Genomic DNA, 24,853 nt, shown 5'->3' on the forward strand with positions numbered 1-24,853 from the left:
GCCAACGGGGGGGGGGTCCTCGTGTAGGGGGGAAATCCCGAGGGGGGATTCCCGGAGAGCCGGGGGGGGGTCCCCAGGGACAAGGAGGGATCCCGGGGAAAGAAGGGAGGTCCCTGGGAAGGGGTCTTCGAGGGTGGTGCCCCGGGGGCGGGGGGGGGGGGGAAGCCTCTGGGGGCTCCCCGGGAGAGGTCCCCGCAGTCAGGGGGGGTCCGCGGGAGTCACCGCCGCAGCCCGCCCGGCCCCTCCGTCCCCTGGGTCAGCTCCAGACGGGCTCAACCCACCCGCGGTCCAGCGCTGAGGAATTGGGATGAGGGAACACCGGGCTTGGCGGGAGGCGGGTCCCATCGGTCCGCAAGGACGCGTTTATTCCTGTCTCAATCAGTCTTTAAGGTAAAACCTAAGAAATGGTTAAAAACTGGCAGTGTTATAAAAACCCATCAGCAAAGTGACTGTAACCAACCAAAGGGCTCCTTCTGGCAACCGAAGAAACAAACAATTCATCCAACCTGAAGGTTTAAAACAGCTCTTTTTATTAAAAGTTTACAATAATTTATGTATTTTACAAATGAATAGAAAGTCTCTCGATATATATCATATGAATCACGATACAAAAATATGTGTAAAATTCTGTAATCGATCACTCCAGCCCCGTCAGCTGCCTCAGCACTGAGCAGACACCACATGGGATACAGAATCAGCCAGGTTGGAAAAGACCTTTAAGATCATCGGGTCCAACCGTCAGTGGATGTTAACATGGTTGTTGGGTCTTGTTGGGGAGCAGGAGCCTGGCAGCCGGCCTGGCTGGGGGGGGGGGGATGTTTTCTCTGGTTTACAATTTGCATAAGTTTAGGACAGTTCCTGTCTCTAAAGAACGATCAGAGGTGCAGGGTTCAACACTTACTCACAACGCGGTTTCCTGAGGCTAAATTGAACCGGTCCCCACAGCAGCAGCACTGGGGATGTGGTGGGAGCCGGCACCGCCCCCCGCTGCATTTCCCCTTCAGGTCAGGAGTTGTGTTCACAAGCTGTGTAAGGCACTCGGGGATACACTGAAGGCTACAGATAGCACTGGAGCAGGGGACTTGAAATGATGCCACGGTCCTCCGACAGCTTGAATAGGAACAGGCCTGAACCACGTGCTGTGGTCCCAGGGGATGTCGGTCCATAGCTTGCCTGCGGGACCGGGCAGCCCATGTCCTCCCGCTTCCCTGCTCCTCCAGGAGCTCTGTGGGCCTGGGCTGGTCACGGACACATTCCTTCCTCACAGTCCTGAGGGGAGGTGGAGCGGTGGTGCTGTGCCGGTGACGCCCCGGGATGCGCTCGGTTTACTTGGCCTCCGTCTTGGTGCTCTGAAGGGCACTGGAGAGCTTGCAAAGATGTTTATGGGGAGAACTGGAGCAGTTGGTAGCTCTGGACTTGCTGCTGCCTCCTCGCTGGCCTGAGGGTGGCTGCACACCCCTCCTCTCCCCGCTGTTTACCTGCACCGAGGGATGGGGGGCTGCAGGAAAGAGCCCCACATCAGGTAAACACCAACCTCTGGTGCTGTGGCTCTGGGACCTTGGTTTGGGAAAGACGCACAAGACCCAGTGCAAGAAAACACAAATGAGATGCGACACAGCCACAGCCACAGCTCATCCCAGGGGCCAAGGGTGGCCCCGTCTGCCGAGCAGCTCCAGCCGCGGTCACAGTCTCATTGTACAAACTCATCCTACAGAAGCCCAGCGGGAGCAAACGCAAAGTGACTGAAAACGGAGCAAAACCCCTATGCTGAAATTAAGGAGCACGTTTATGCACATTTCCTGTCTCTGCCTTTGTAAGGAACAGTTTTGGAAACATTCTTTGAGCCTCTTTTTTTCTTTCCTATGTACACATTTTTTTACATATAAATATGAACATATACACAAGCACAACCCCTTATTTACACATGTCCTGTCCTGTGCAGGTAGCTTTTTAATCCAAAAAGGCATGGTTAAGAAAGTAACTATGGGAGAATGGAAGGGAACTCCTAGATGCCCATACACAACGTGTGACAGCATGGTCTGGGTGAAGGGGAATGAAATGGCCCCAAGCCACTTCCAAGCCCACTCGCTCCCCCGTTCCCCATCCCCATCCCTCCATCTGCCTGCAGCAGCTCCCATCCTGAGCTCTCTGGGGCTGACAGATGCCAGCCCAGAGCCTTCCTCTGGATTCCCAGTGAGAGGACAGTGATGCCTGAGGCTGCAGGGGTTCCCTCAGCTGCTGTCTGCAGGTCTTCCAATGAAGTATTTTAAGACATTAAATACTTAAGTAGACCCCAAAATGCACACGTTTTAAGCATGAGATGCAGAAGTAAACTGCAGCTCATCACATAATCCCGATACTGGTATTTATATCTGACAGAATCGGAACCTGTTAAATCACTTTTATAAAACAGCCATGTGCCAATATCAAAATCCATCACCTTTGGCTTAAAATGCTGTAATGCTTCAGTACAAACAGGTCGCTCCTCTGAGCACCTCATTTTCTTACGTGTTTGTAGTTCAGCTCCCTCAGCTCTTCACCCTGTCTGCTTTGAAACAATGATGGATGTACAAGACCTGGAGAGTTTGTGGAATTTCAGTATCGAGGGACTTTCTTCATAGCTTTGTAAACTCAACACAAGGTTTGGGAGGGGTGCAGGCACCTACAGGAGAAAGAAATACAAGGATCAACTACAGCTCTGTAACATGCAGGTTTTAGTCCCGGTGCTGAGAGTATCCATTCCATGGGGGTTGCTGTGTATGAGGCAGCTCAGCTAAGTCTACAGCTGCAGTAGACTTACCAGCTGCTGGGGTTTCTCTGAAAAGAAATAGATCAGTTATTGAATGTTAAATGCATATTTACTATAGGCTGCCCCATACATTACAGCATTATTCCTTCCACAGCAGTACTCCCCTAACAGTATTCACCTAACACTCAGGACATCGTGATGATAATGGACATCAGGGAGTTCAACCAGGCCAAGTGCAAGGTCCTGCCCCTGGGTTGGGGCAATCCCAGCACGAACACAGGCTGGGGGAGACTGGATGGAGCAGCCTGAGGAGAAGGACTGGGGGTGTTGGGTGAGGAGAAACTCCCCATGACCCAGCTTCAGTGAGCGCTTGAGCCCAGAACCCCCCAGATGTCCCTATTGGAAGGTGTCCCTGCCCGTGGCAGGGGTTGGAACTGGAGTAGCTTTAAGGTCCCTTCCAACCCAAACCCGTGTGGGATTCCACGGTTCTATGGAATTTAAAACGTGCCCCATCCATCTTCATGCAGATTCTGAGGTGTCTTTCCTGAGCATCACTTGCAGGTTCCCCTTCAGAGCATCCACAGGTGCAGGAGGATTCCCAGGATATGGGAATTACCGACTGAAGTGGATGACCCCGAAAGAGAGTGAGGGGACGAGGAGTGACTTGCAACATGCTGAGACGTGGCCACCTCTGCGCTGTGGCCAGCAACCGGCAATCAGACGATGTGTTTGCTGATCATCATTTACCAGGAGGTGCAGGCTCATTCTGTCATCGCAATGAAAGCCGAGCCAAGACCGGCTGCATTTCCAAGCTGGCAAAGGCTGCCTCATGAACCATGCCCTCTGAGCAGCAGTGAACCTCCCGCATTCCAAACCCAGGATTCCGTGGCCACCCCGCATGGGCACACATCTCTGTGTGTCACCAGGAGAGCGAGAGAGGCTGCATTCGGCTGCCAGGCACAGGGGAGGGCAAGGAGCCAGCGCAGCAGTGTGAGCTCCTTCGGGGATAGCTGGTCCTGCTGATCAGCCTCGGTATAACAGACAGAGGAAGGAGCTGTGCTGTGGAGAGGACAAGTTTATAACCCATGGAGCCAAATCCCACCTCCTCACTGAGGAGAGGCAGCAGGGAAGGATGTCCTGGGCTTGGGTGCAAATGGTGAAAAGGATGGACAGGGTGGAAAGGGTGAAAAGGATGGACAGGGTGGAAAGGGTGGAAGGGTATCTTCCTTCGGTCTGCTCTGTCCGCTCCTGTGCTCTGTGTGCTCTGTACTTGGGCCATTCTCCATCGTTTTCTGTTTCCCACTTTGCTACAAGACCAACACTGGAGGGAAGGGGAATTTTTAGGGCAAATACAGGGCAAGCAGAACAGTTCAGCCAATGACTAGGAAGGGAGAGACCCCCATTCCCTATCCCTTCTCCTCAAACCTCACCCACAGGTCATGGACCCCCATCCCCTGCTCAGCCCCCTGCACTGTGCAGGGATGAATTAACCCCCTCCAGCCCTTCCACTGCTCAGCCTGTGGCTCCTGCAGCTCTCCTTTCCCTTCCCTAGCATCCTCAAGACAGAGATCATGCTGCTCACATGGGGAAAACAAACCCTCCAGAGTATTAATAGGCAATTCCTAAAAAGACACCGAACTTGGAGGAACCGAGAGTGAATCACAGTGGATGTTAAAGGTGCCACTTCACCAAGAAGGCAGCACCAGGCAGGGTGAGGAGTCACCACGAGTGTGCAGAGACAAAGGATGGTGCTGCACATTCAGTGCAGATCACATCCACTGCCACTGCACATGTCACTTCAGTGCTGCCCGGGCCCTGCCTGCAGGGCTGGAGCTGGTTAATTTAACAGGAGCACAGTTATCCTCTCACCACGCCAGCAGCTGTTGGAGAGATTCATTTTGTTTCGGAAAGCTGTAAAAATGGGACAAAAGAAGCATTTAAAATGGTAATGGATGGAGCTGGAATATGCTGAGCATACACTGCTGGTGAAAACTGCAGCTTCACTGCAACACAGCAGTCCAGAGATGCAATTCATCAAAGATTATGGGTAACATTTCACAGGGAGAAGGAATTATTGCCTTCATTAGCTGCCTGTTATTATATGCACAGCCTCTTGCCAAGGCTGCAATGAAAGGATATCTCTATCTCTCTCTCTCTCTCTATCTCTGTATCTGTTTCCTTATTTCTAACTGGTACTAGGGAGATTTGCTGGGCCTATGTTTAAACCCACCACCTGAGCTGTAAATCCCATTCCATGTGCCTGCGCCAGTCGCGCGCCCCTGGTATGGAGTGAGGATGGGTTTGAATGAGGCCATGCCGGTGATGCTCAGCCATGGGCCATCTGCCTCATGGGCAGCACTGACCTGTGACAGCAGCATGAGTTACCATATGGCCGAGAGGGAAACCTGGATGTGCATCTCTTATAATTACTGGGAAGAATCTAAGGAATGTCCAGGGAACAACAAAAAAGCGACTAAACCAAGCACAAAGGCAGCACACCGACTACACGAATACTCGCACCAGCTTTCCCTGCATACGGTAAGCAGAGTTTAGAATCAGTTGAAACATGGGTGCAAGTTTAAATTGATTGAAAATGGCAAATGATATTTGCTTGAGCGCCCTAACACCGTGTGGTGAATGTCACCAGGAGGTGACCTGTGCTTCACTGCCTGCCCGCTGGGAATGGAGAGCTGGAATTCCATACTCATGTCGAGGAAAATGGGCCAGGCTTGGCCTCTCTGTATCTTCCCATCCTCCCCCCCTAGATCCACAAGCATGGGTAAATTTATGGCCCACTTATAGAATCCCAGCCCGGTTTGTGTTGCAAGGGACCTCAAAGCTCCTCCAGCTCCAACCCCTGCCACGGGCAGGAACCCCTTCCACTAGAGCAGCTTGCTCCAAGCCCCTGTGTCCAACCTGGCCTTGAGCACTGCCAGGGATGGGGCAGCCACAGCTTCTCTGGGCACCCTGTGCCAGCGCCTCAGCACCCTCCCAGGGAAGAGCTTCTGCCTAAGAGCTCATCTCAGTCTCCCCTCGGGCAGGTTAAAGCCATTCCCCTGGGGTTTGCCTTTCCCATCTCCTGCTAAAGACCACAGGAAGAGCTTGACGTAGATCCACCACGATCTTCTGCTGCAGGGCTCAATAGAGCTGGTCCTTTGATGCTTAGCAGCAGCATTTGAAAAGGGTAATTCCACTACAAATTAATTATTTGGGATAAAGTCTTTTGGGAATAAGCTGGATACTATTCGTTCTCCACACGCGCACACATATACACACACACACATATATATACATTAATAGAAGTCTATAGCATTTTCCTGCCAGGCTGGATTCCCAAGCAGTGTGTAACAGAGAATGACAAGACGACTTATAATTAAAGCTATTTGACAACTCCTTTGCCATCTGAAGAGCAGCACGTGGCAGCTCGGCCTTGGCTCTTGTACTCCCACCAGATCGGGTTAAATTTATCTGTATTAATCACGCACTGCTTTTAGACTAGTGGCTGATTCTGCACTGCTTGTTTTGCCCTTTAGAAACCTTGTTTTCTGTAATTGCTGCTCTCACCCCTAATTATGGGGGTATTTCACTTGGGTAAAGAATGCTTATGAGCGAATTTGCAATACATTTACATTAGAATGGTTTATAAAAAGACAAACCTATCAGAAGGCAGTCATTATGGTATTGGAAAACATGGCGTGATAGCTATAAAATATGTGCACATGTTGTGTTGTAGATATGAGATGTCACTATTGGTTACATAGCCAGAAATGATAAATAGCAGCAATTTGCTTTCCAGTGAAAGAATTTAAAGTATTTCTCTTCTGTATCTGCAATAGTGAGGATTTAAAAGCTTTATCAGCACATGGTCCTCACAGAGATCTATGTGTAAGGTAGAGCACTGTGTTTATGGCCGGGGTCCCTGATGCTGTTGGAGCTGGCAGGGCTGAAGATTTCCATTGGGAAATAGAGCCTTTAACTGAGAGCATCTCCAGGGGCTGCTCGGGATCAAGAATTTTGTATCTCGGGACTTCTGAAACCTGCAGACAAAGCCAGGTTGGACACAGGGGCTTGGAGCAAGCTGCTCTAGTGGAAGGGGTCCCTGCCCGCGGCAGGGGTTGGAGCTGGAGGAGCTTTGAGGTCCTTCCCACCCAAACCAGGCTGGGATTCTGTGAATAACTGACACAGCTCTGAAAGACAGGGAAACAATAAACCCACTGCAGTCTGTCCAGAACCTGGCTGCTCACAAGCATCGTTTCTTGTTATAGATCTCCAGGTCTCAGATAGGGATCAGCTGCAGCACTCTCACAGGACATTCAAAGGGGAGGGTTTCCAAGCTGGGGGCACCCAATCAAGCTGTAAATGCGGATCTAATGTGGAAAACACAGGCTGACACCCAGACCGTGGCTCCGGCTGCTCCGGGGGGAAAGGCAGCCAAGGGCGAGCGGTCAGGGCCAGACGTCAGCCTCCATCACAGCCCTGATGAGGAGCCCTGGCTCCTGCAGGCTGATGCTGCTGCCTGATCCAACTGAAACACCCTGCTCCTGCCTACTGACCTTCCACTGCAGGTTTTAGGCAGCTTGGCTACAATTAACACCCTCAGAGACATGATAAACTCTACATACACAGCCTTTAGGATTCTATGGTCACTCTTCTCATATGAGAAGGTTGCTCTGATTTGATGATGAGTGAATATTTTACAGCCCTCTTACCTTCATGGCCATGACAGCGCTGCTAACACAAGCTGGTATCTCCTTGACAGCCATTCTGACCCTCATTTCATCAATTTGCTGTGTCCCTCGGGTGTGTTCTTGTTTACAACAAGAAGGAAACTGGCCATTGGGGCAATCTCATCAGAAAAGCCATTGACAGAACAAAATCTCCTACATCTGCCTCTACACATCTGCAGAAGGCAATCACAGGTCTGAGCTGCTTGGACACATTCTCCTTTCCTGGGGGAGGTTTATCTGGGGTTTCTGATGACCTGGAAGTGCTGGGCTGCATCCCCAGGTCTGGGGAGAACCCCCTGCAGTCCTGTGTCCAGCAGGGCTGGAACGGGATGATCTTTAAGGTCCCTTAAACCCAAATCATTCTATCATTCTGTGGTAGAGACCATAAAGGAAAGGACTGTCCCAGGTACCTGCCCTTTCTTAGCTTGCCTAGGAAGGACAACGAGAAGATGCTGCTGTAATAAAGCAGGAAAACCTCAGCAGATCTGCTCAGTGCGTTCCTGTGGGATTCAGCCAACAGCAAGCAGCAGCCTCTTTACAACCCAAGACCTCTCCACAATGAAGGAGCTTCCCCAGACATGCCTGGAACCTTCCCTGTGCTGGAGCCATCCGTCAGCACCAGTGATGCTGTTCTTCCCGCCCCAGGACATCCAGCTCAGCTCAGCTCTAAATTCAGACTGACATTGTCAGTTCCACGCACCTCAGTCTGTACCAACCCCTGCAAGATTAAAGCAGAAATATTGGGAGCAAGACACCCAACGCTTTCATATAAATTGACAGTTACTAATCTGCTGGAAATCACTTCATTTTCACTGAGCCCAATTCTGCTCTTTACGGAGATTAAGAACATTACACGAGATTTACAGTGCAGTGAAAATGAGCAGCCACGGAGTCCTGTCCTTTATATCCTCCTGGGAATGATGCTCCCTCAATTGCAGTCATCCTGATGGCTTGAATTTCCCCTGCTCAGTTCACTTTGAACCAAGACGTGTTGGGTCACCCTGCACAGCACAGACTTGCCAGTTAGTATTCTAAGCACGTAGCTCATTAGCCTGATCTCTGTATACTGCTGTGAGCAGAAGCATTTACAACCCCTTTCAAAATGCGTGAAGAGATATATATATATGTATATATGCTCAAGGCCAGGTTGGACACAGGGGCTTGGAGCAAGCTGCTCTACTGGAAGGTGTCCCTGCCCATAGCAGAGAGTTGGAGCTGGGTGAGCTTTAAGGTTTCTTCCTGCCCAAACCACTCTGTGACTCTACATATACAGAAGGCGGCTGCTGGAGCATTTACAGGCAAATTTCAGCTGCAGTAACTCATCATCTCCCATGTGCATTGTTTCTGGCAAAGTGTGCTGCTGACCTTAAAAAAAACCCAACCTCTTCTGAGCACTGAAGTACTCCAGTAAAACAGGACCATTTGATCATGGAGCCAATAAACAGTGATCTAAAGAACAGTAATTCTCTCCGCACCAGACAGCCCCATGGACAGACCCAGCACGAGAGCAGAAGGGGGTGACCCACAGGACCTGGGGGGACACTTGCCAGGGGAATGCCACCTGCCTGCTGCACTCACACTGGTGATCCAGCGCCAAAGATCAGGATCTGAGCATTTGCCGTTGGTATTTCCAATGGCTGCTGCAGTAGGAAATACTGCTCCATGGGAGCAGGCAAACACGGCAGCCCTCCTGACAGGAGCTTCTCTCCATCCTTCTGGTGCTGAAAAGAGGTACATAATCTTCTTTGAATAGTAATACTTCCAGTGTTTTAATTAAGATTGAAGGTTTAATTAAGGTTGTAATTATAGTACTGCTTTCTACTGCCAATAGGAAACATTTACAGTCACGAATCAAACTGGATCATCACCTCAGTGTGATCCATCTTCATGGAGGGAATATTTAAGGATTATTAGATTTAGATCAGATATTGGGAATTACGATTTTATATAAACCCCCAATGCTCAGTTAGATTTGACTAAACATACGCTTAGACACATGCTGCTAAAGTATACACACACTCATGAACAAGCTCATGCCTCAAGTACAGATTTTCCTTATGCAAAGCTGGGCTTCACGTGTTTCAGATGTTATTTCTTTCGAATCACGGTACTGTCAGTGTTGAAAGGGACCTCTGCACGCAGACCCAGTATGACCGTTATCATATTGAGTTATAATAAATGTTTGAAATTTAACTGAGATAACTGGAAAAAAAGTGAAGATCAAGAAAAATGTCTCTCAGTTTAACTGACACCTTACTTATTTGGAAATACATAAGTGCTGCCTACCCCTGGGAGCCCCCAGTCTCCCATATGACTTGAGGACACACTAAAGTAACGAAGGCAATGGCGTAATGCAGTGTCCCAGAACTGCTGAAAACAGCACAACCCACCAAGCAGCAGCTCGGTGTCCTGAGCACACACTGGTTCCAGTCTCCTTTTTCCTTCCGTACAGTGGGTGCCCTGAACCCCCACCCAACGTGAGCACTGCACATTCCAGGAGGGCTGCTGTCCCCATGTTTTCCAGCCAAATAACTCATTACAGCATAAATTAGGAAAAGAAGGAAGTGGAATTGTGAAATAAATACTTTTCTGAATGCTGTTTGTCTTTCCAATCCAAAATGAAAAGTATTTCCATTTAAATGGACGTTTAAATGGAAGCCATTAAAATGCCTGTTTCTAAAGCAGCAGGACTGCTCGCATAAATCCTACACTGCCTCCCTACTAACTCTTTGTGAAGTGTGACCAGGGGTCTAAACCCATGAAGGCAGCATTTGTGATTATATCATACTGAAATTCAACACCTAAATTACTGAAGTAAACCAGAGATAAAGAAATAACGTTTAGATAAAGATTAACGCTTCATCAGAAGACTCTTAACCTGAGCAAGAGGCTACCAGCCGTGTAAAGGAAGGTACATGGTGCCTATAAGCCTATAACACCCAGGTTTGTTATCAGTCCATCCTACCTGTTGGGAGCTCTGGGTTTCCTTCCTGCCTCGTGCTTCCAAGGGCTGGGCAGTTCCTTCACCATCCTGTGCCTTGGGGAGCTTCGCCGCTCCGCATCCAGGGAACGCCGCAGAAGGGAGCTCGACCTTGGCCTTCCCCAGCAGCCCCAGGCTTGGGCACTCGGCCGCAGTTCCCGTGGGGTGGATCCCGCTGTGGGATTTCTCCTGGATTTCCCCTCCTTCACCTGTTTTTCCAGAGGGTCCATTTCCCTTCCTGGCTCCTGCAGCAGCTGCCTGGGCTGGGGCTCTGTGGCACTTGTGCTCCCCAGCCTCACAGTGGTGATCTTCTGTTCCCTCTCGCTGCCTCCCCCAGCCCAGAGCGGGTGGGTCAGGGATCCTGTGGTTTACCTTCACCCTTGTCCAGGTCAAGCCTTTTGCTGGGACGATGTTAAGCCTCGTTAATCCCTCAGGGACAGCACATTATAATTTATTGTGCCATTTTTCACTGGGCCGTGGGCCATGGTCTACTGAAAACACAGCAGAATCCTGCAGCTGGATTTCCTGAACGCAGCTTCATGTTCTTCCCTAGACCTGGGCTTGCGGGATATACAGCAAACCATTGGACATACCCTGTGTTATGAAGGAATACCATGGAATGAAACACTTCATTTCCACTCGCGTTTCTCTTCTCATGAGTTACTCCTAAAATCTTCTTCCAAGCCAGACTCTGAACTAACTGAATAACAAATATAAACGCGTGACACATAAACCAGGACACGGTCACTTCTCCAGAGAAGCAATTTACTGCCTGCTCAGCAGGGAACCAAATGAATTCAGTTTATCTGAATCAGAATAGCGCTCCTTACGTAAAGCTGAGAGCTCCTCGAGCAGCAGAGCCAGCGCTTCCTCCGGCAGTCACTGAGGGGTTGGCTTTCTTTGGCGCTGTAGTTCTGGCTCTTCAGGATGCTCACTCAGAGGTTCCAGTGGTGCAGACGTGCCCTGTGCAGAACTGGCCACGTACCCCGGTGCAGCTTCAGTCTGCAAGGCTCAGAGAGGCTGCACCTCCCACCGCCAGTAGCAAAAGAGGAGAGATGTTTGTGGGGTTTGGAGTGGCAAAGTCTCTCTTTCTGCCTTGGTAATCAATGCTGTCTTCCTGCTAGCAACAGCAGAAGTAATTGTAGCCTCCTCAGCAGGCTGAAACGAGACAAGATACACAAACATGGATCAAAGACCAGGACAGCTGGGCAAAAATGACACGCAGGAAATTTCTGCAAGGGTTATATTATGATTATCCATTTGAATTGTACAATGGAATAGGTTGCACTGGAATGGGTTGCTCAGGGAGGTTGTGAATGCTCCATCCCTGGCAGTGTTCAAGGCCAGATTGGACAAAGCCTTGGGTGCCATGGTTTAGTGTGAGGTGTCCCTGCCCATAGCAGGGGGGTTGGAACTGGATGATCTTCAGGTCCTTTCCAACCCTAACGATTCTATGGTTCTATGATTCTGACTGATAGCAAAGGGTCTGTGTTATTTTCTGTTGACATTGATGGGTAATGGGGAACATTCCCCTCAACGCCACCCATGATGTGGTGCCATCTCTGGAAGCACAAATGGATTGGGAATTTATCTCCTATTTACCTGGGGAAAAGGGATATTTAGGCAAGTCTAGGGCCCTACGGCATGATGCTTGGAGAAACATTTATAAGTGACACATTTTGCCCCCAAGCGTTCTGGTAGCTCAGCCTGAAGCAGGACAAGGTTCAGCCTGTGAGCCATGCAGGGAGAAGGGCAGCGGATTTCCATGGATTCCAGCAAGGATCAGCTGGAAAACCCCCTGATGTAGTCAGCAGAGGCTGGGGTTCACCCTGCTTTGCTAGAAGCTTCCTTGCTTTTCAGCCTGCTGGGTTTTAATCTCTCCCTGCCCTTCCTTCTGGAGAAGGGAATTCTGTTGGACAAGTTTTAGCTTGCGGGGCCCAGGTTTCACGTCTTCTACAGGCTTTAGAGATTTCCATGTCGGGGCTATCTGGGCACCCAGAACCCCCAGTACTGCCAAAGCAGCCTGAGTAGCGACGGGAAGCTCTACAAGAAGAGGGCAGGCAGGAGGTGGTCTGAGGCTTACCTTCCACACGTGGCCTGAAGGGCTATGACCAAAGAATGAAAGCTAAAGAGAAGAATAAAAACAAAAACAGAAACTGAAAAGGGGAGGGAAGAGAGGAGAAAATGGAAGAGAAGAAAGAGGTTAAGAGTTTACAGTGTGCTCAGCTGAGAAACAAGCTGTGCTTACAGAGCGCAACACAACTTGGTTGAAATGAAGTGTGAAGTAAGCTCGAGCCCCCATGGCCCTCACCGTGATGAGAGGCATCCTCTGCCCCAGGCACAGCCAGGGGCTCAGGAGAAACGGGGAGGAAGAGAATCAGCTGAATTCTCGTGATACCTCAAAACAACCCCAAGCCAACACTGCTAAGGCTCCCTCCATCTAGTGTCAGGTGAGTGCCCAGCTCAGCCCTGTTGTACCTGAACAGGTTCTCCCATGGCAATTTCATGAGAAATAGATGGTTTCAGATGAGCATAATTTAAGGGTAAAATTTAACAGTTATGGCTTGACTGCAGAAAGCTCCATGACATTAATGATGGTGACAGTGACTGCTGTGGCTGCAGGTGAGGACAGAGAACCTGTTCAGTCTGGAGAAGAGAAGGCTCCTGAAGGGGAGACCTGAGAGCAGCTCCAGTGCCTGAAGGGGCTGCAGGAAAGCTGGAGAGGGGCTTGGGACAAGGGATGTAGGGACAGGCCAAGGGGAATGGCTTTAACCTGCCCGAGGGGAGACTGAGATGAGCTCTTAGGCAGAAGCTCTTCCCTGGGAGGGTGCTGAGGCGCTGGCACAGGGTGCCCAGAGAAGCTGTGGCTGCCCCATCCCTGGCAGTGCTCAAGGCCAGGTTGGACACAGGGGCTTGGAGCAAGCTGCTCTAGTGGAAGGGGTCCCTGCCTGTGGCAGGGGCTGGAGCTGGAGGAGCTTTAAGGTCCCTTCCAACACAAACCATTCTAGGACCATTCTATGGTTCTCCCTGGGGAAGCCTGGCCAATGCAGCCACAAGTGCAATGCTGGGGATGGGAAGGAGATGTCCCAGGTCCTCCACCAGGACATGTGCTGGCCTCAGCCTCTGCTCTCTGGTGCTCCCCTCCCAGGGCAGCTGGACCCCACATCCCTGCTGTGTCCTGAAGGACAGCAGAAGGAAAGACTCAGTTTCAGCTGGTAACTTCTCCCTCTCAGGGGACCGATGCCAATGCGAGATGGTTTCCTGGTGCTCTCACATGAACTCACTGCACTGACACACACAAACAGAGACTGTTCCCTTAGCCAAGGTGAAGTTAGCAGATGGTCAGGTGCACATACAGGAACTGTTCGTCTGCATTACCTTACCTTTTCCTCTAACTCTTTTATTTGTCTTTTTTGGCCTTCAATTCTTTCTTCTAGCTCTTTAATTCTCTGTCAGATGTCAAATAAAGAAATATTTATTAACCAACCAAATACACACGTACCCGGAAGATGCATTAGTTTGGGAGATACAAATTGTATGTGCTGTGCTTCTAGAACACCAGATTGGGTTGTAAGCCGTAGATGAGTGCTCTGTGACTGTCACCACAAGTGACACTTCGGGAAAACCAAAGTGCCCTGTTTGCAGGGATCAGATCCAAGGGAAAGCACAACCCAGGAGCAGCCATTTCTGGTACAGCTCTAAGGAGAGGCTGGTGCTCCCCAGCTCATTACGTTCCACCTGAGGGACCATCCCAGCCCAGGTCTCACCCCACCGGGCACCACTGCCTACCTGCTGTGCGTGCTGGATGAGCTCCATCCTTTCCCGCAGGATCTGGGCGTCCCTCTCCCGGAGCTCGCTCATCACCTGCCGCTTCCATTGCTCCACGGCGCTCTTCAGCTTCTCCTTCTCCTCTTCTGAAAGGAGTTCGGAGATTTTGGCTCCGGCTTCTTGCTGCAGGGCATCATAGAGCATGGCTTCTAATTCCAGAATTTGCTGATCAAAAACAACACGAGGCTGTGAGCTTCACCGCGCCTGGTTTTGTGAGGAGCTGAAAGCCCTGCCCTGGTAAGGGAACGGGAACGGTGGGGGGGCTGTGAGCTCAGCAGTGAGGAAAGCTCAGTACATGGGGGAAACACTTCAGGATGCTTTGATCCCGTGCTCTGAGCAGCACTGGACCTGGTTTGGCCCCTGCGCCCAGCCGAGTCTGCCTCTCCGCAAATGTGTGGGTGTCAGTGCCTCCTTTATGGAGATGGGAGATGGCCACAGGGAGGAAAGGCAAAAGAAAAATAAAACAAGAAGGGAGAAGGGGAAAGAAAAAAGGGGAAAGGAGAAAAAAATCAAAAGGAAAAGGACAAGAGAAAAATCAAAAAGAGAAAAAAGGGGAAGGCAAAAGTGTAAAGGGAAAAGGGGACACTTCCCTGGCAGTGCTCAAGGCCAGGTTGGACACAGGGGCTTGGAGCAAGCTGCTCTAGTGGAAGGGGTCCCTGCCCGTGGCAGGGGTTGGAGCTGGAGGAGCTTTGAGATCCCTTCCAACCCAAACCATTCTGTGATTCCATGAAAATGGAAAAGGAACAATGGTTCTGAAGACTCATTTTGCGAGTTGCGGGTATTTAAATGCAGTGTTCAGTCTCTCAGTTTTCTGTTTGCAGCAGCAGAGGACAGGGCAGCACCAGCTCCTGCCAGAAAGGAACAGCTCCCTGCTGTGTGCTTGCAGCAGCTGGTACCGATGAGCTTAAAGTACCTGGTGTGAGTGTGTTTCCAGCCCTCCCTGGCAGAGCTGTCAGCTCTGAGAGCTTTATGCTCATGAAAAATGTATCTGGAAGCTGGGCTCTGCTCCTGCAGTCTCAGGCTGCAGAGATTTCACTGCCTCAGAAAATGCCGCTCACAGACAGATGTGCCCTCCAGATGTGCCCTCCAGATGTACCGAGACACACGAGTGTGTGGGAAGCAGGCTCGGAAGGTTTCCCCAGGTCACCAAGGCCAGCAGCCTCCTAGGGCAGGTGACCCAGACAATGCCTGCTGCCTCGGAGCCCAAGGTAGTCCTTCATGCAAGCCAAAAGCAAGCGGAAGTCTTTTTGATCAATACAGAGCAGGCCTGATGCAGAGCAAGAGACAAAGCAGCCCCTGACGGCCCCTCCGCACACCCTCCACAGAGCTGCTGGGGTCGTGCAGGGCTCTCCATGGCCTCAGAAGGGGACTGTGATGGTGCAGGTTGAACCTTGCAGAGCTCTCCATGGCCTCAGGAGAGGACTGTGATGGTGCAGGTTGAACCTTGCAGGGCTCTCCATGGCCTCAGAAGGGGACTGTGATGGTGCAGGTTGAACCTTGCAGGGCCTTCCATGGCCTCAGGAGGCTGCTGCACCAGTGTGGGCTGTACCTCCAGAGGGGCTGTTTGACGATGCTGTTGATGTCTGGTGTGGTAACTCAGCTCAGTTAAAAATCATCAAGTTTTCCCACCTGAGGCGGCCAGACCAAAGAATAGGAGCATTTACAAGAATAACAGTATCATGGCAGAAGTTCTGGACACTGATGCTAACTGAGGGACAGTAACCACGGTATCGCTGGGAGATGAGATCAGATCTCAGAAGACTTTGCTTTCACTTTCAAAACCATCACCAACATCCTTGCTAACCATCACTGCCTCAACAAAATGCTGCTGTTTGAAACATGGGTTTCTGTTGGGCCCCAAACTCAGTTAAATGACTGCTGTGCTCTGAGATTACACTGACTTGTGAAGGAAGAAGAGTGTGGGGGATTTCACAGCCTCCAGAGCAGCAGCAGCAGCAGGAGTCCGTGTGTGTGAGCCAGTGTTTCTCAGAGCAAAACCCCCCACCAGCAGCCCAGGGAGTGAAAACCATGCAAGAAGCTCAGTGGTTATGGCTGGTAATCCTGTTGGCTGCAGTCAGTGGGGAACATTAGCAGCTCCTCATCCCAAGGGGCACAAAGAAAACATGGAAGTGAAACAAATTAAACAAATCAAAAGAGCTTTCACCACTCTAAATTCAGGGCAGAACAAAGCTTCCTTCCTGCTTTCAGGCTGCTTTCATGCCCGGGAGTAAAGCCCATTGCTTCTCCTGCAGACATGATGTGATGCCTCAACATGAGCCAGCATTACCCAGTATGACTCCCCATGAGCTGGCTTCAGTTTGCACTTGAGCCCAGAGCCCCCCTGTGTGCTGGGTGCACCCCCAGAGCGTGAGCAGCAGCTCAGGGAGGGGATCCTGCCCCTCTGCTGCGCTCTGGGGAGACCCCCCTGCAGCCCTGGTCCAGCTCTGGGGCAGCAGCACAAGAGGGACGTGGAGCTGCTGGAGTGAGGCCAGAGGAGGCCATGGGGATGCTGTGCACAGACACTGGTTCCAGATATAGCTCAGCTTGTGGCAAAATCGGTCTTGAAAATCATCCTTACAGGCAGAAAATGTATTGAGTAAAAGCTCCCCCAGATGGTTTGTGATCAAAATAGAGAACAGGTATCCAGCATGAGAGGCATAAATATTGCTTCTCAGAAAGCGTAACTGTGCTTGAGATTTAACGGGAACTGACAGAATGAGATACACTGATATGCAAATGTGTGTCTTTCATGAGTATGTGTTGACCTTTTCTCTAATTGAAGGAAACAAGACAGCAGATGACTGAGGAGATGGTTGTCCCTGCCCACGGCAGGGGGTTGGAACTACAAGATCTCTTCCAACCCAAACCATACCGGGATTCTTTGATATGGTTGAAATGGCTTAGGATCAGCTAATGACGAACCTGGCCTAAAAGCAGTTTCATTTCAAGTGTGCAGAATCACACAATGCCTCCAGCTGTTCTAGTTACAGAGGCTGGAACCTAAGATCTAAGATGTCCAGCCTAACAGCTCTCATTTGGAGGGGAAAGAGAACTTACTGAAAGCATCATTTTCTTGCCAGTCATTTTCTGAAACCTCTGCTACGTTAGAACTTGGGTTTCACGAGTTGATGTTCAGGTCCTAACCCTGTAAGGTCCACCCAAACACAAGGAACCCTGTCCAGAAGGAATTCACTGTTAGTGCAGAGCATGGAGGGGGGTGTTTAAAACTCAGCCTATTTAGTCCTTGGGTCACTCCATGTGCAGTCCTGTCCAAAGCAGAGCTTTTCTATAGGGAGCAGACCACACGTATTACACAAGGGAAGTTAATCAAGATGCCATCATTGAAGTGGTTTTCCTCACCTTGTGAGCTTGGTCCAGGGACTGTTTCCTGAAGTCGAGCTCATCATCCAGGTAACCCTTCTGCTTGCTGAACAGCTCCTGGGGACAGGGGAAGAGGCATCAGTGCAATGGCATCTACTGGGATGCTCTTCTGCTGCTTCTCCCACGGTTCCTTCCCTTGGTACCTTTTCATTCTCAAGGTCCAGCATCTTCTGCTGCAGCGCAGACTCTGTCACTTCTATCTGCTGTAGCCACTGCACAAAACAGAGAGCAGGGGATTAAGCCCACATGGCAGAGGCAGCACACCTCGTATTCAGTGCTTACTGTGACTTCAGGAGCTATCAGCACACACTGCAACTACTCACTTAAATTCACTAAATAAAGAGGAAAACTTACTCTATTCTTACTTTTTATTTTCTGCTATATATATTGGGGGGAAAAAAGCATGATTTCAAAGCCATTTTACTAACTAAATAGCACTTAAATCTCAGCAATGTCTGTCTGTATTGCCTGAATGTCACCCTCATTTTGACAAAAACTAGCGTAATTCCACATAAAGAACCGCAGCATTTGGTGATGAAGCCATCACCCACCTCCCCTGTGCCTCCAGGTGAGCTGCTCTGAGGCTGCCAGGTGCTCTCACAACACGCATTTACCAATGAGTTTGGTTTTGATGTGCTGTCCTTACCTTTTCAGCCAGCGTGAGGACGGTCCTTGCTTGTATGACAACTACTTGCTCTTCGTTGGTCAGGTTCTGCACCAAAAGCAGAATAGAATTACAACAAATCCCAGTGTCTTGTTATTAATCCACTACTTGGGCCCTGCTGTATTAAATAAATATGAAATTAAATAATGTCCAAGGAACAAGAAACTGGGAAAATTAGTGTTGCAACATCATTGTTAAAACAAGTGTAACTCTTTGGGCTGAATTCTATCATGCATAGAGTTAATTCTTCCAAAAATCTCACGTTTACCAAAAAAACAGGTGACACTGGGCCTGTTTTTACCCAACAGGGAACAAACACAGTTACACAAGACAAGACCAAGCTTAGCACAGTGTGCCTTTCAGGAGAGATGCAGTTGTCAGTCCGCGAGTTCCTTCCATGCACAGTACATTAAGACACAATCCTTATTTTATGGGGCAAAGCCATGAGTTTGGAAAGTATCTGTGAAGATGTCAGCTTTTCAATCCAGGTTTTGCTGCTATGTTAGAACATTAAAGTATGGAAACCATGCTCTGTATGTGATTCCAAACTTTGGTCTTACTCTGACCATAAATATCCCAGGAGGAAGGAATCCCTCCAGTCTGGAGCCACATTTGTTCCGATCCAGAGAGCCATGAGCTGTCATTCCCATGATTAGGAAGCTGATGGCTTTCTGCAGAGGCAGTGGTGGGGTCTCCCTGCAGTGGCCAAGGGCTCTGCTCCCCTCTGCCTGCACAGCCACGGGCTTTGTAGCTTTGCTTACAGATAGGAGTGCCGGGAACAAACACACCAAGGGCTTATAAACCTTCTGAATACCTAACTGTATGTGTAATAACTCACTTCCATTGGCTAAAGGAGAAATACTTTCAAATTCCTTATTATTTGCTGCTTCTTCTCATGCTGCTGTTGTAGCTTTTTGTTTAATATCATGGTTGCTACCAAAGGTTTATGGGGTTTAGGCAAAAGCAGAGCACAGAGCTGCTAGGATGCCAAAGCAAAGCAAAGCAGAGGCAGAGTAAGCAACAAAGGAGCCTGTGGGGACAGTGGCCAGAAGAAACTGAACACAATGCAAAATATTTTGCAAACCCTTGGAACACCCAGAGCAATGTTGTGACACCAGGATCCCGCGTGGCACTGCCAGGAGCCTGTAACCACCCCGTGAAGAGCCAGGGAATGCTGAGATCACAGCCCCGTGCTTTGGCTGCAGGACAGGCTGTGCAGCAGCAACCCAAGGAGGCTTTGCTAGCTTCACATGAGGACTAACACTGACCAAAGCATGCACAATTTATTAAAGGAACATACACTTACGGCGTTATCCCCTAAAATGTCCAACTTTTTCATCAGCTCTGCTACTACTATGTCCTAACAAGAGAGAAATGGAAAAGCAGGAGTCAGAACAGAGCGCCTGGCTTCACTGAGGGGAAGGAAAACACGACAGGAGGATCCCTTACTGTTACACCTTCTGCCTCGCAGTACACCTGGAGAGGGCTTTTTCCCTCTGTAAAGGGGCCGTGGTGGAAGTTGATGGCAGGCGATCGCCGCTCCCGCTCCTGCAATGACAAGAGTCACTTGGCTATACCGCGTGGTACCTCCCCGACCACGGAGAGCCCGAGCAACACGGTGTGAAAAGGGCTGCTCTAACGGAGCCCATCACAAAGCCACGTTGTCACAGGGTGGCTTCATTTCAGGCGCACAGAGCACACGGACCCTTCCCTCTGCACCCGGGGTCTGCTGGCACTAAGAGCCAGGAACCAGAGCCATTCTCCAGCCAGACCTTGTGCTTTTGTGATGGCACTCGGGGCTGATGGAGACCTTACCTCACTGCACAGGGGATCAGCCATATATTATCAATGTAATATTAACAGTGCTCACATTTTCCCACCATGGGCACCAACCATGACCACTTCCCTATCATTTCACTGCATTATATATTTGAACAACTATTGAACAAAAGAAGAAGCTCTTCCCTGTGAGGGTGCTGAGGCGCTGGCACAGGGTGCCCAGAGAAGCTGTGGCTGCCCCATCCCTGGCAGTGCTCAAGGCCAGGTTGGACACAAGGGCTTGGAGCAAGCTGCTCTAGTGGAAGGGGTCCCTGCCCATGGCAGGGGTTGGAGCTGGGAGAGCTTTGAGATCCCTTCCAACACAAACCAACCTGTGATTCCATGATTCTATACACTTACATCTAATACAATATAGTGTTTACATCTCCCTTACTTGTGTCTGCTTTGTTAATCTCTCTTTGGAGAATTTAAATACAGTTTCCAAGAGCTTATAGATTCTGTTTGTACAGGTTAGATAATACACCAGAAAACAGAAGGCTCAGTGAAGTAACTTTAGCAACCTGGGGCACACGATTCCTCCTCTGCATGTTTAGCAAGAGGTGAAACAGAGCCATGGGTTTTGGCAATGAAAACAAAAGTTGCTTTTTCTTTTTCCTTCCCATGTATGATCTGTGCAGGTTTCACCTCTCTGCATTTTCAGGACAGATGGAGTACAGTAAATGTGTACCCGCATCATGAGCCAACCTACTGGAAGTTAAATTATTTAAGTAGCAAGATTGCCAGAATGACCTATGGAGAGCACTGGCAGTGATCCCTGGGTGTTTGGAATGTTTTTCCTCCTTCATTAGCACTTTGTCCCAAACCCTTTGCTCACATTCAGGGCAATATAACTCTTTACAGTACATATGGGCGAGTGCCCCCAGCCAGAGCTCACACAAACCAGGGCAGGACCAGGGCTGCAACACGTGCTCACTTCAAGCTCCAAGATCCTGAACTCCAGGAGCTCGTTCTGATCCTTCGCGTCCTGGACATCATGTTTCAAGCGAGCTTCCTCAGCTTCCATCTGTTTTATCTGCAAAACAAGGAGCCCGTGGTTAGCACTGCCCGCAGCGTCACTCGAGATCCACGTGCCTTGACCGTGCCAGGGAAACACAGGGTCAGTGTGAGCAGGGACATGTGGCACCAGTGATGGGGAATGGGAGCTCTTCTCCAGAGCCACCATCCTTAGTGACACGGACACTGTATGGGTTAACAGGGGTGGCCAGAAAACATGTAAGGGACAACAGGGAAGGCCAGAAACCCCTCCTCCTGGCAGGTTTATACGTATCATCTTATTATACACTAATTATTTCCATCAGAGCTGTGTGGCACAGATTAAAATACTGCACCTTCTGCATCCCTTAAACTACAAATATTATTTGTATAATATAACTAGAAACATTGAATACCTTTTCTACCAGTTCCTGGTTTCTTCTATACAGCGCTTGCTTCTCCTCAATCCACTTCATGTCCTTGAGAAAGAAACGACCAATGCTGCAGGTGAAGCTGGCAATGGTTAGCACAAACACAGCAGCAAGTACTGCAGTAAATCATGCAGATGGAGGAGAGGGACAGAATAATGCTGCATGTGAAACTGTAATTCCATTATTTCCAAAAAGAACTTCCTAAGCTAAACTTTTCCATTATTTTAACAGTTTGCAGTATACAAATGGAATAGAAACACTCCAGTGACTAAGAACCTCTTTTAGGTTACAATATTAGTTTGCATTAAAAGGGATATTTCTAGCTATGTATCTACTATCGAATTTCTACTACACTGAAAATAAGTTAGGTATTTCTGATTATTAGGCAAAATAAACCTTGTTTTTAAACTGATTTCTTAGTTTGCTGAATATATAAAGCCCACAACCCCCAGGACATCATTACATATCAGGGGTCCGGCCACAGGTGTTACCTGCCCCTGCTCCGCGAGGGCCTTCTCCAGGTCTTGGATCTGAGCCTGCGAGCGGTGTATTTCTGCTTGGAGCTGCTCACGTGTCTGTGGGATATGAGGGGGAAAGACCAAAAAACCATCAATCAAACTTTCTGTAACAGACCAAAGCCAACACGGGGACAGAAAATGCTGAAAACATCAAACACTTTTAACCGATGGGGTTTAAAGTTCTGTGGCAGAATCAGTTTGCAGCAAAGCACACAGCAGGAGTCATTCATCATAGAAAGAAGTCTCTAAGACAGGGTAATAAGTTTGAGCCTGAACTCAGGATGGGCATAAGCAGCATCCCATTAGGGCAGCAAAATGCGAGTGGCCTCTCTCAGCTGGCTATAGCAGCCTGCACTCAGCAGCCCTCCCTAACCTAGAACACGGCTTTTAAGAAAGGCAGTGTCATGCGAAGGTTCATTTCTCCATGAAAACACATTAAAATGACAATGCCACAGCTCTGGGCACACTTGTTTCCTTTAATTTTTGGTAAGTTAAGAAGCTCAGAACAGCCCCTACACATGTAACATTACACACTGGCCAACTGAGTTGCTCTGCATGCATGCAGTGCCCTATCTGATGGTCTTATTGTGTTGTGTGCAATTATTTACTATACTTATAGCTTCATGCTTATTTAAATACACACCACCTTCCTGCACGTGTTTTCTGGACAAGAAATGTGATTACTGTTAGCTGTTCTGTTCATTAAAGGTTGTTTTATAGAAAACTTTCTTTCCTCCAACCACTTATCTGCTCTTTATCTTGTTAGAATGAGCATGGCCCGATCTGCTTGCATTACCTGCATTGTTCTCTTTTTGTCTCACTATGGAAAAAGTGAAATGAAGGCACTTTTCAGGTCGGGCATGTCTTGTTTCTGATGATTTTCTTTACCTGTGCAGTAACTAAAACTTCCGAGCAGAGCATGTGCTTATCAGAATGTCAGCTTCAATGCACTGGGGCACTCAAGAGTGAGACTATCCATGATGGCCAAACAGGAAGGCTGCTGGGAGACATGGGATGCTGCTAAATCTGGATGGCTGAGAGGTGCTCACCATGGAGATTGTGATGAAATTAGCAGTTAATTCATTGAATTATTCAGTGGAAGAAAACCAGACTAGTTACAGAGCTAGGAAGGGTGAAATAGTATTGCAAAGATGGCATTGAGCTAGAGGAGTTTGGCTGTCGGAGAGGGGCTTTGGACAAGGGCCTACAGGGACAGGCCAAGGGGAATGGCTCTAACCTGCCCGAGGGGAGACTGAGATGAGCTCTTAGGCAGAAGCTCTTCCCTGTGAGGGTGCTGAGGCGCTGGCACAGGGTGCCCAGAGAAGCTGTGGCTGCCCCATCCCTGGCAGTGTTCAAGGCCAGGTTGGACACAGGGGCTTGGAGCAAGCTGCTCTAGTGGAAGGGGTCCCTGCCCCTGGCAGGGGTTGGGGCTGGAGGAGATTTGAGGTCCCTTCCAACACAAACCAGTCTTAGACTCAATGATTTTATGTCAGGTGTGTGCAGCCACATGGGCTGTATGAGGCAGATAGGCAGGCAGAAGAGCATAGGACACTTTGCAATGGAATTAAGAAAAAGAATCACAGATATAAGCTTTCTAAACATTTTTTGAGGAATCTCACAGAATCCAGAAGGAATTCAACACCAAGCATTATATAGTGAAGATAGATGGCCTAGGTTTTTATAGAGAAGCTTAATTTTAAAGTTTTCCCATTAAAAAATCTCTCTGAATTTCTCTTAGACTGATCAGAGGTGAAGAGACAAAACCACAGTAACAGTGGTTCCTCCAGCAGACCAGCCCTTCAGCTAGAGACCCTGCAGCCCCCATCAGCACCCACCCTGGCCGTGTCCTGCCCAACAAACATAAAACAAAGGAGCAAGTGCAAGTGGAAACCCCCATACAACGACAATCCTTTATTTTCATGTAATATAAGCCATTTAGACCTTAACTTCTCGTTCTGCATCCAATGTTCCTCCGACCTGTTCTTGCAATAGGGCGTATGCTCGTTGCAGAGCCTGGTACTCCATCGTCAGCTGCCGAAACCGCAGTTCTGTCTCTTCCTTGGCCATGCCCTGGAATTAAAGCCAAAGATGCATTGTGCTTGTTGCCTTTTTTCTGCAATGACAGTAAAAATATCTACTTTCTCTAAAAAATGACACAATTATGACTTTTAAAATGCAATTTGGGAAGCACAGTACTGAGGATCTCAGTTACGTGCCCTCAGACTGCTTCTCTTTTGTCCCATAAACATCTCTTGCACACCCTTACATAAAGAAAATGCAATATTGCAAATAAAAAAGATACTTTCCCCTGCCATGGGAAGGTAAAAGCCTGCCATCCATGTCACACGCTTTGACTGGATCACCCTTTATTACTGGAGCAGGCAAAGTTATCACATTTAAAGATGAAAATATAACTTTCTCAAAACAACAACAGGTTTCCAAGCCAAGCCTGACAGCCTCACTCAAGCATTAAGACACTAATCTAGAGTTAATACTTGCAGCAATAATGACGTTGACATGAAAAGAACCCTTCATTCTTCCTCACTCTCCTTACAGTACCCAGCACTGAATGAGTTCATGTCAGGCTGACCAGAATACTTCATTCAACATGAAAGCAATTACACTGCTGGCTGCATGCAGACACTTTGTACTGTTCAACAGGGAACTTGTCAATACAGAAATGAGAGATCAAGACAGAAATACACTCAGGTCTCCTGCAGTGCAGCGCACACCCCGCAAGCACTCATGTATCTTTTATGAGGGA

The 24,853-nt window shown here is 49.1% G+C and overlaps 2 protein-coding genes across 35 annotated transcripts in view; one reads left to right on the forward strand and one right to left on the reverse strand.

Annotated features, from left to right (window-relative positions):
- BNIP3 (BCL2 interacting protein 3) overlaps positions 1-24,853 on the forward strand; it is a 234,505-nt gene that overhangs the window by 140,260 nt on the left and 69,392 nt on the right. The gene's annotated exons all lie outside the window — the stretch shown is intronic.
- The window catches only part of JAKMIP3 (Janus kinase and microtubule interacting protein 3), a 66,182-nt gene continuing 52,249 nt past the window's right edge, over positions 10,921-24,853 (reverse strand). For 6 of the 33 annotated variants that reach the window (XM_057408625.1, XM_057408623.1, XM_057408622.1 and 3 more), the window contains 13 exons: positions 24,031-24,159; positions 22,063-22,146; positions 21,557-21,619; positions 21,043-21,180; positions 19,779-19,877; positions 19,630-19,689; positions 18,312-18,377; positions 17,809-17,877; positions 17,645-17,722; positions 14,246-14,449; positions 13,840-13,905; positions 12,540-12,581; positions 10,921-11,614 (listed from right to left, as the gene is read on the reverse strand). In XM_057408625.1, the coding sequence (XP_057264608.1) occupies positions 11,468-11,614; positions 12,540-12,581; positions 13,840-13,905; positions 14,246-14,449; positions 17,645-17,722; positions 17,809-17,877; positions 18,312-18,377; positions 19,630-19,689; positions 19,779-19,877; positions 21,043-21,180; positions 21,557-21,619; positions 22,063-22,146; positions 24,031-24,159 (1,245 nt within the window). In that variant the 3' untranslated portion in view covers positions 10,921-11,467. Of the gene's footprint in view, positions 11,615-12,539; positions 12,613-13,839; positions 13,906-14,245; positions 14,450-17,644; positions 17,723-17,808; positions 17,878-18,311; positions 18,378-19,629; positions 19,690-19,778; positions 19,878-21,042; positions 21,181-21,556; positions 21,620-22,062; positions 22,147-24,030; positions 24,160-24,853 lie in introns of all 33 variants that reach the window. The other 27 variants (XM_057408633.1, XM_057408632.1, XM_057408630.1 and 24 more) reach the window with 15 other exon arrangements.

Source organism: Pezoporus wallicus, unplaced genomic scaffold, assembly GCF_028554395.1.
Source record: "Pezoporus wallicus isolate ANWC-B61680 ecotype Strahan unplaced genomic scaffold, APGP_CSIRO_Pwel_v1 contig_13954, whole genome shotgun sequence".
In the NCBI taxonomy this organism is placed as follows: domain Eukaryota; kingdom Metazoa; phylum Chordata; class Aves; order Psittaciformes; family Psittacidae; genus Pezoporus; species Pezoporus wallicus.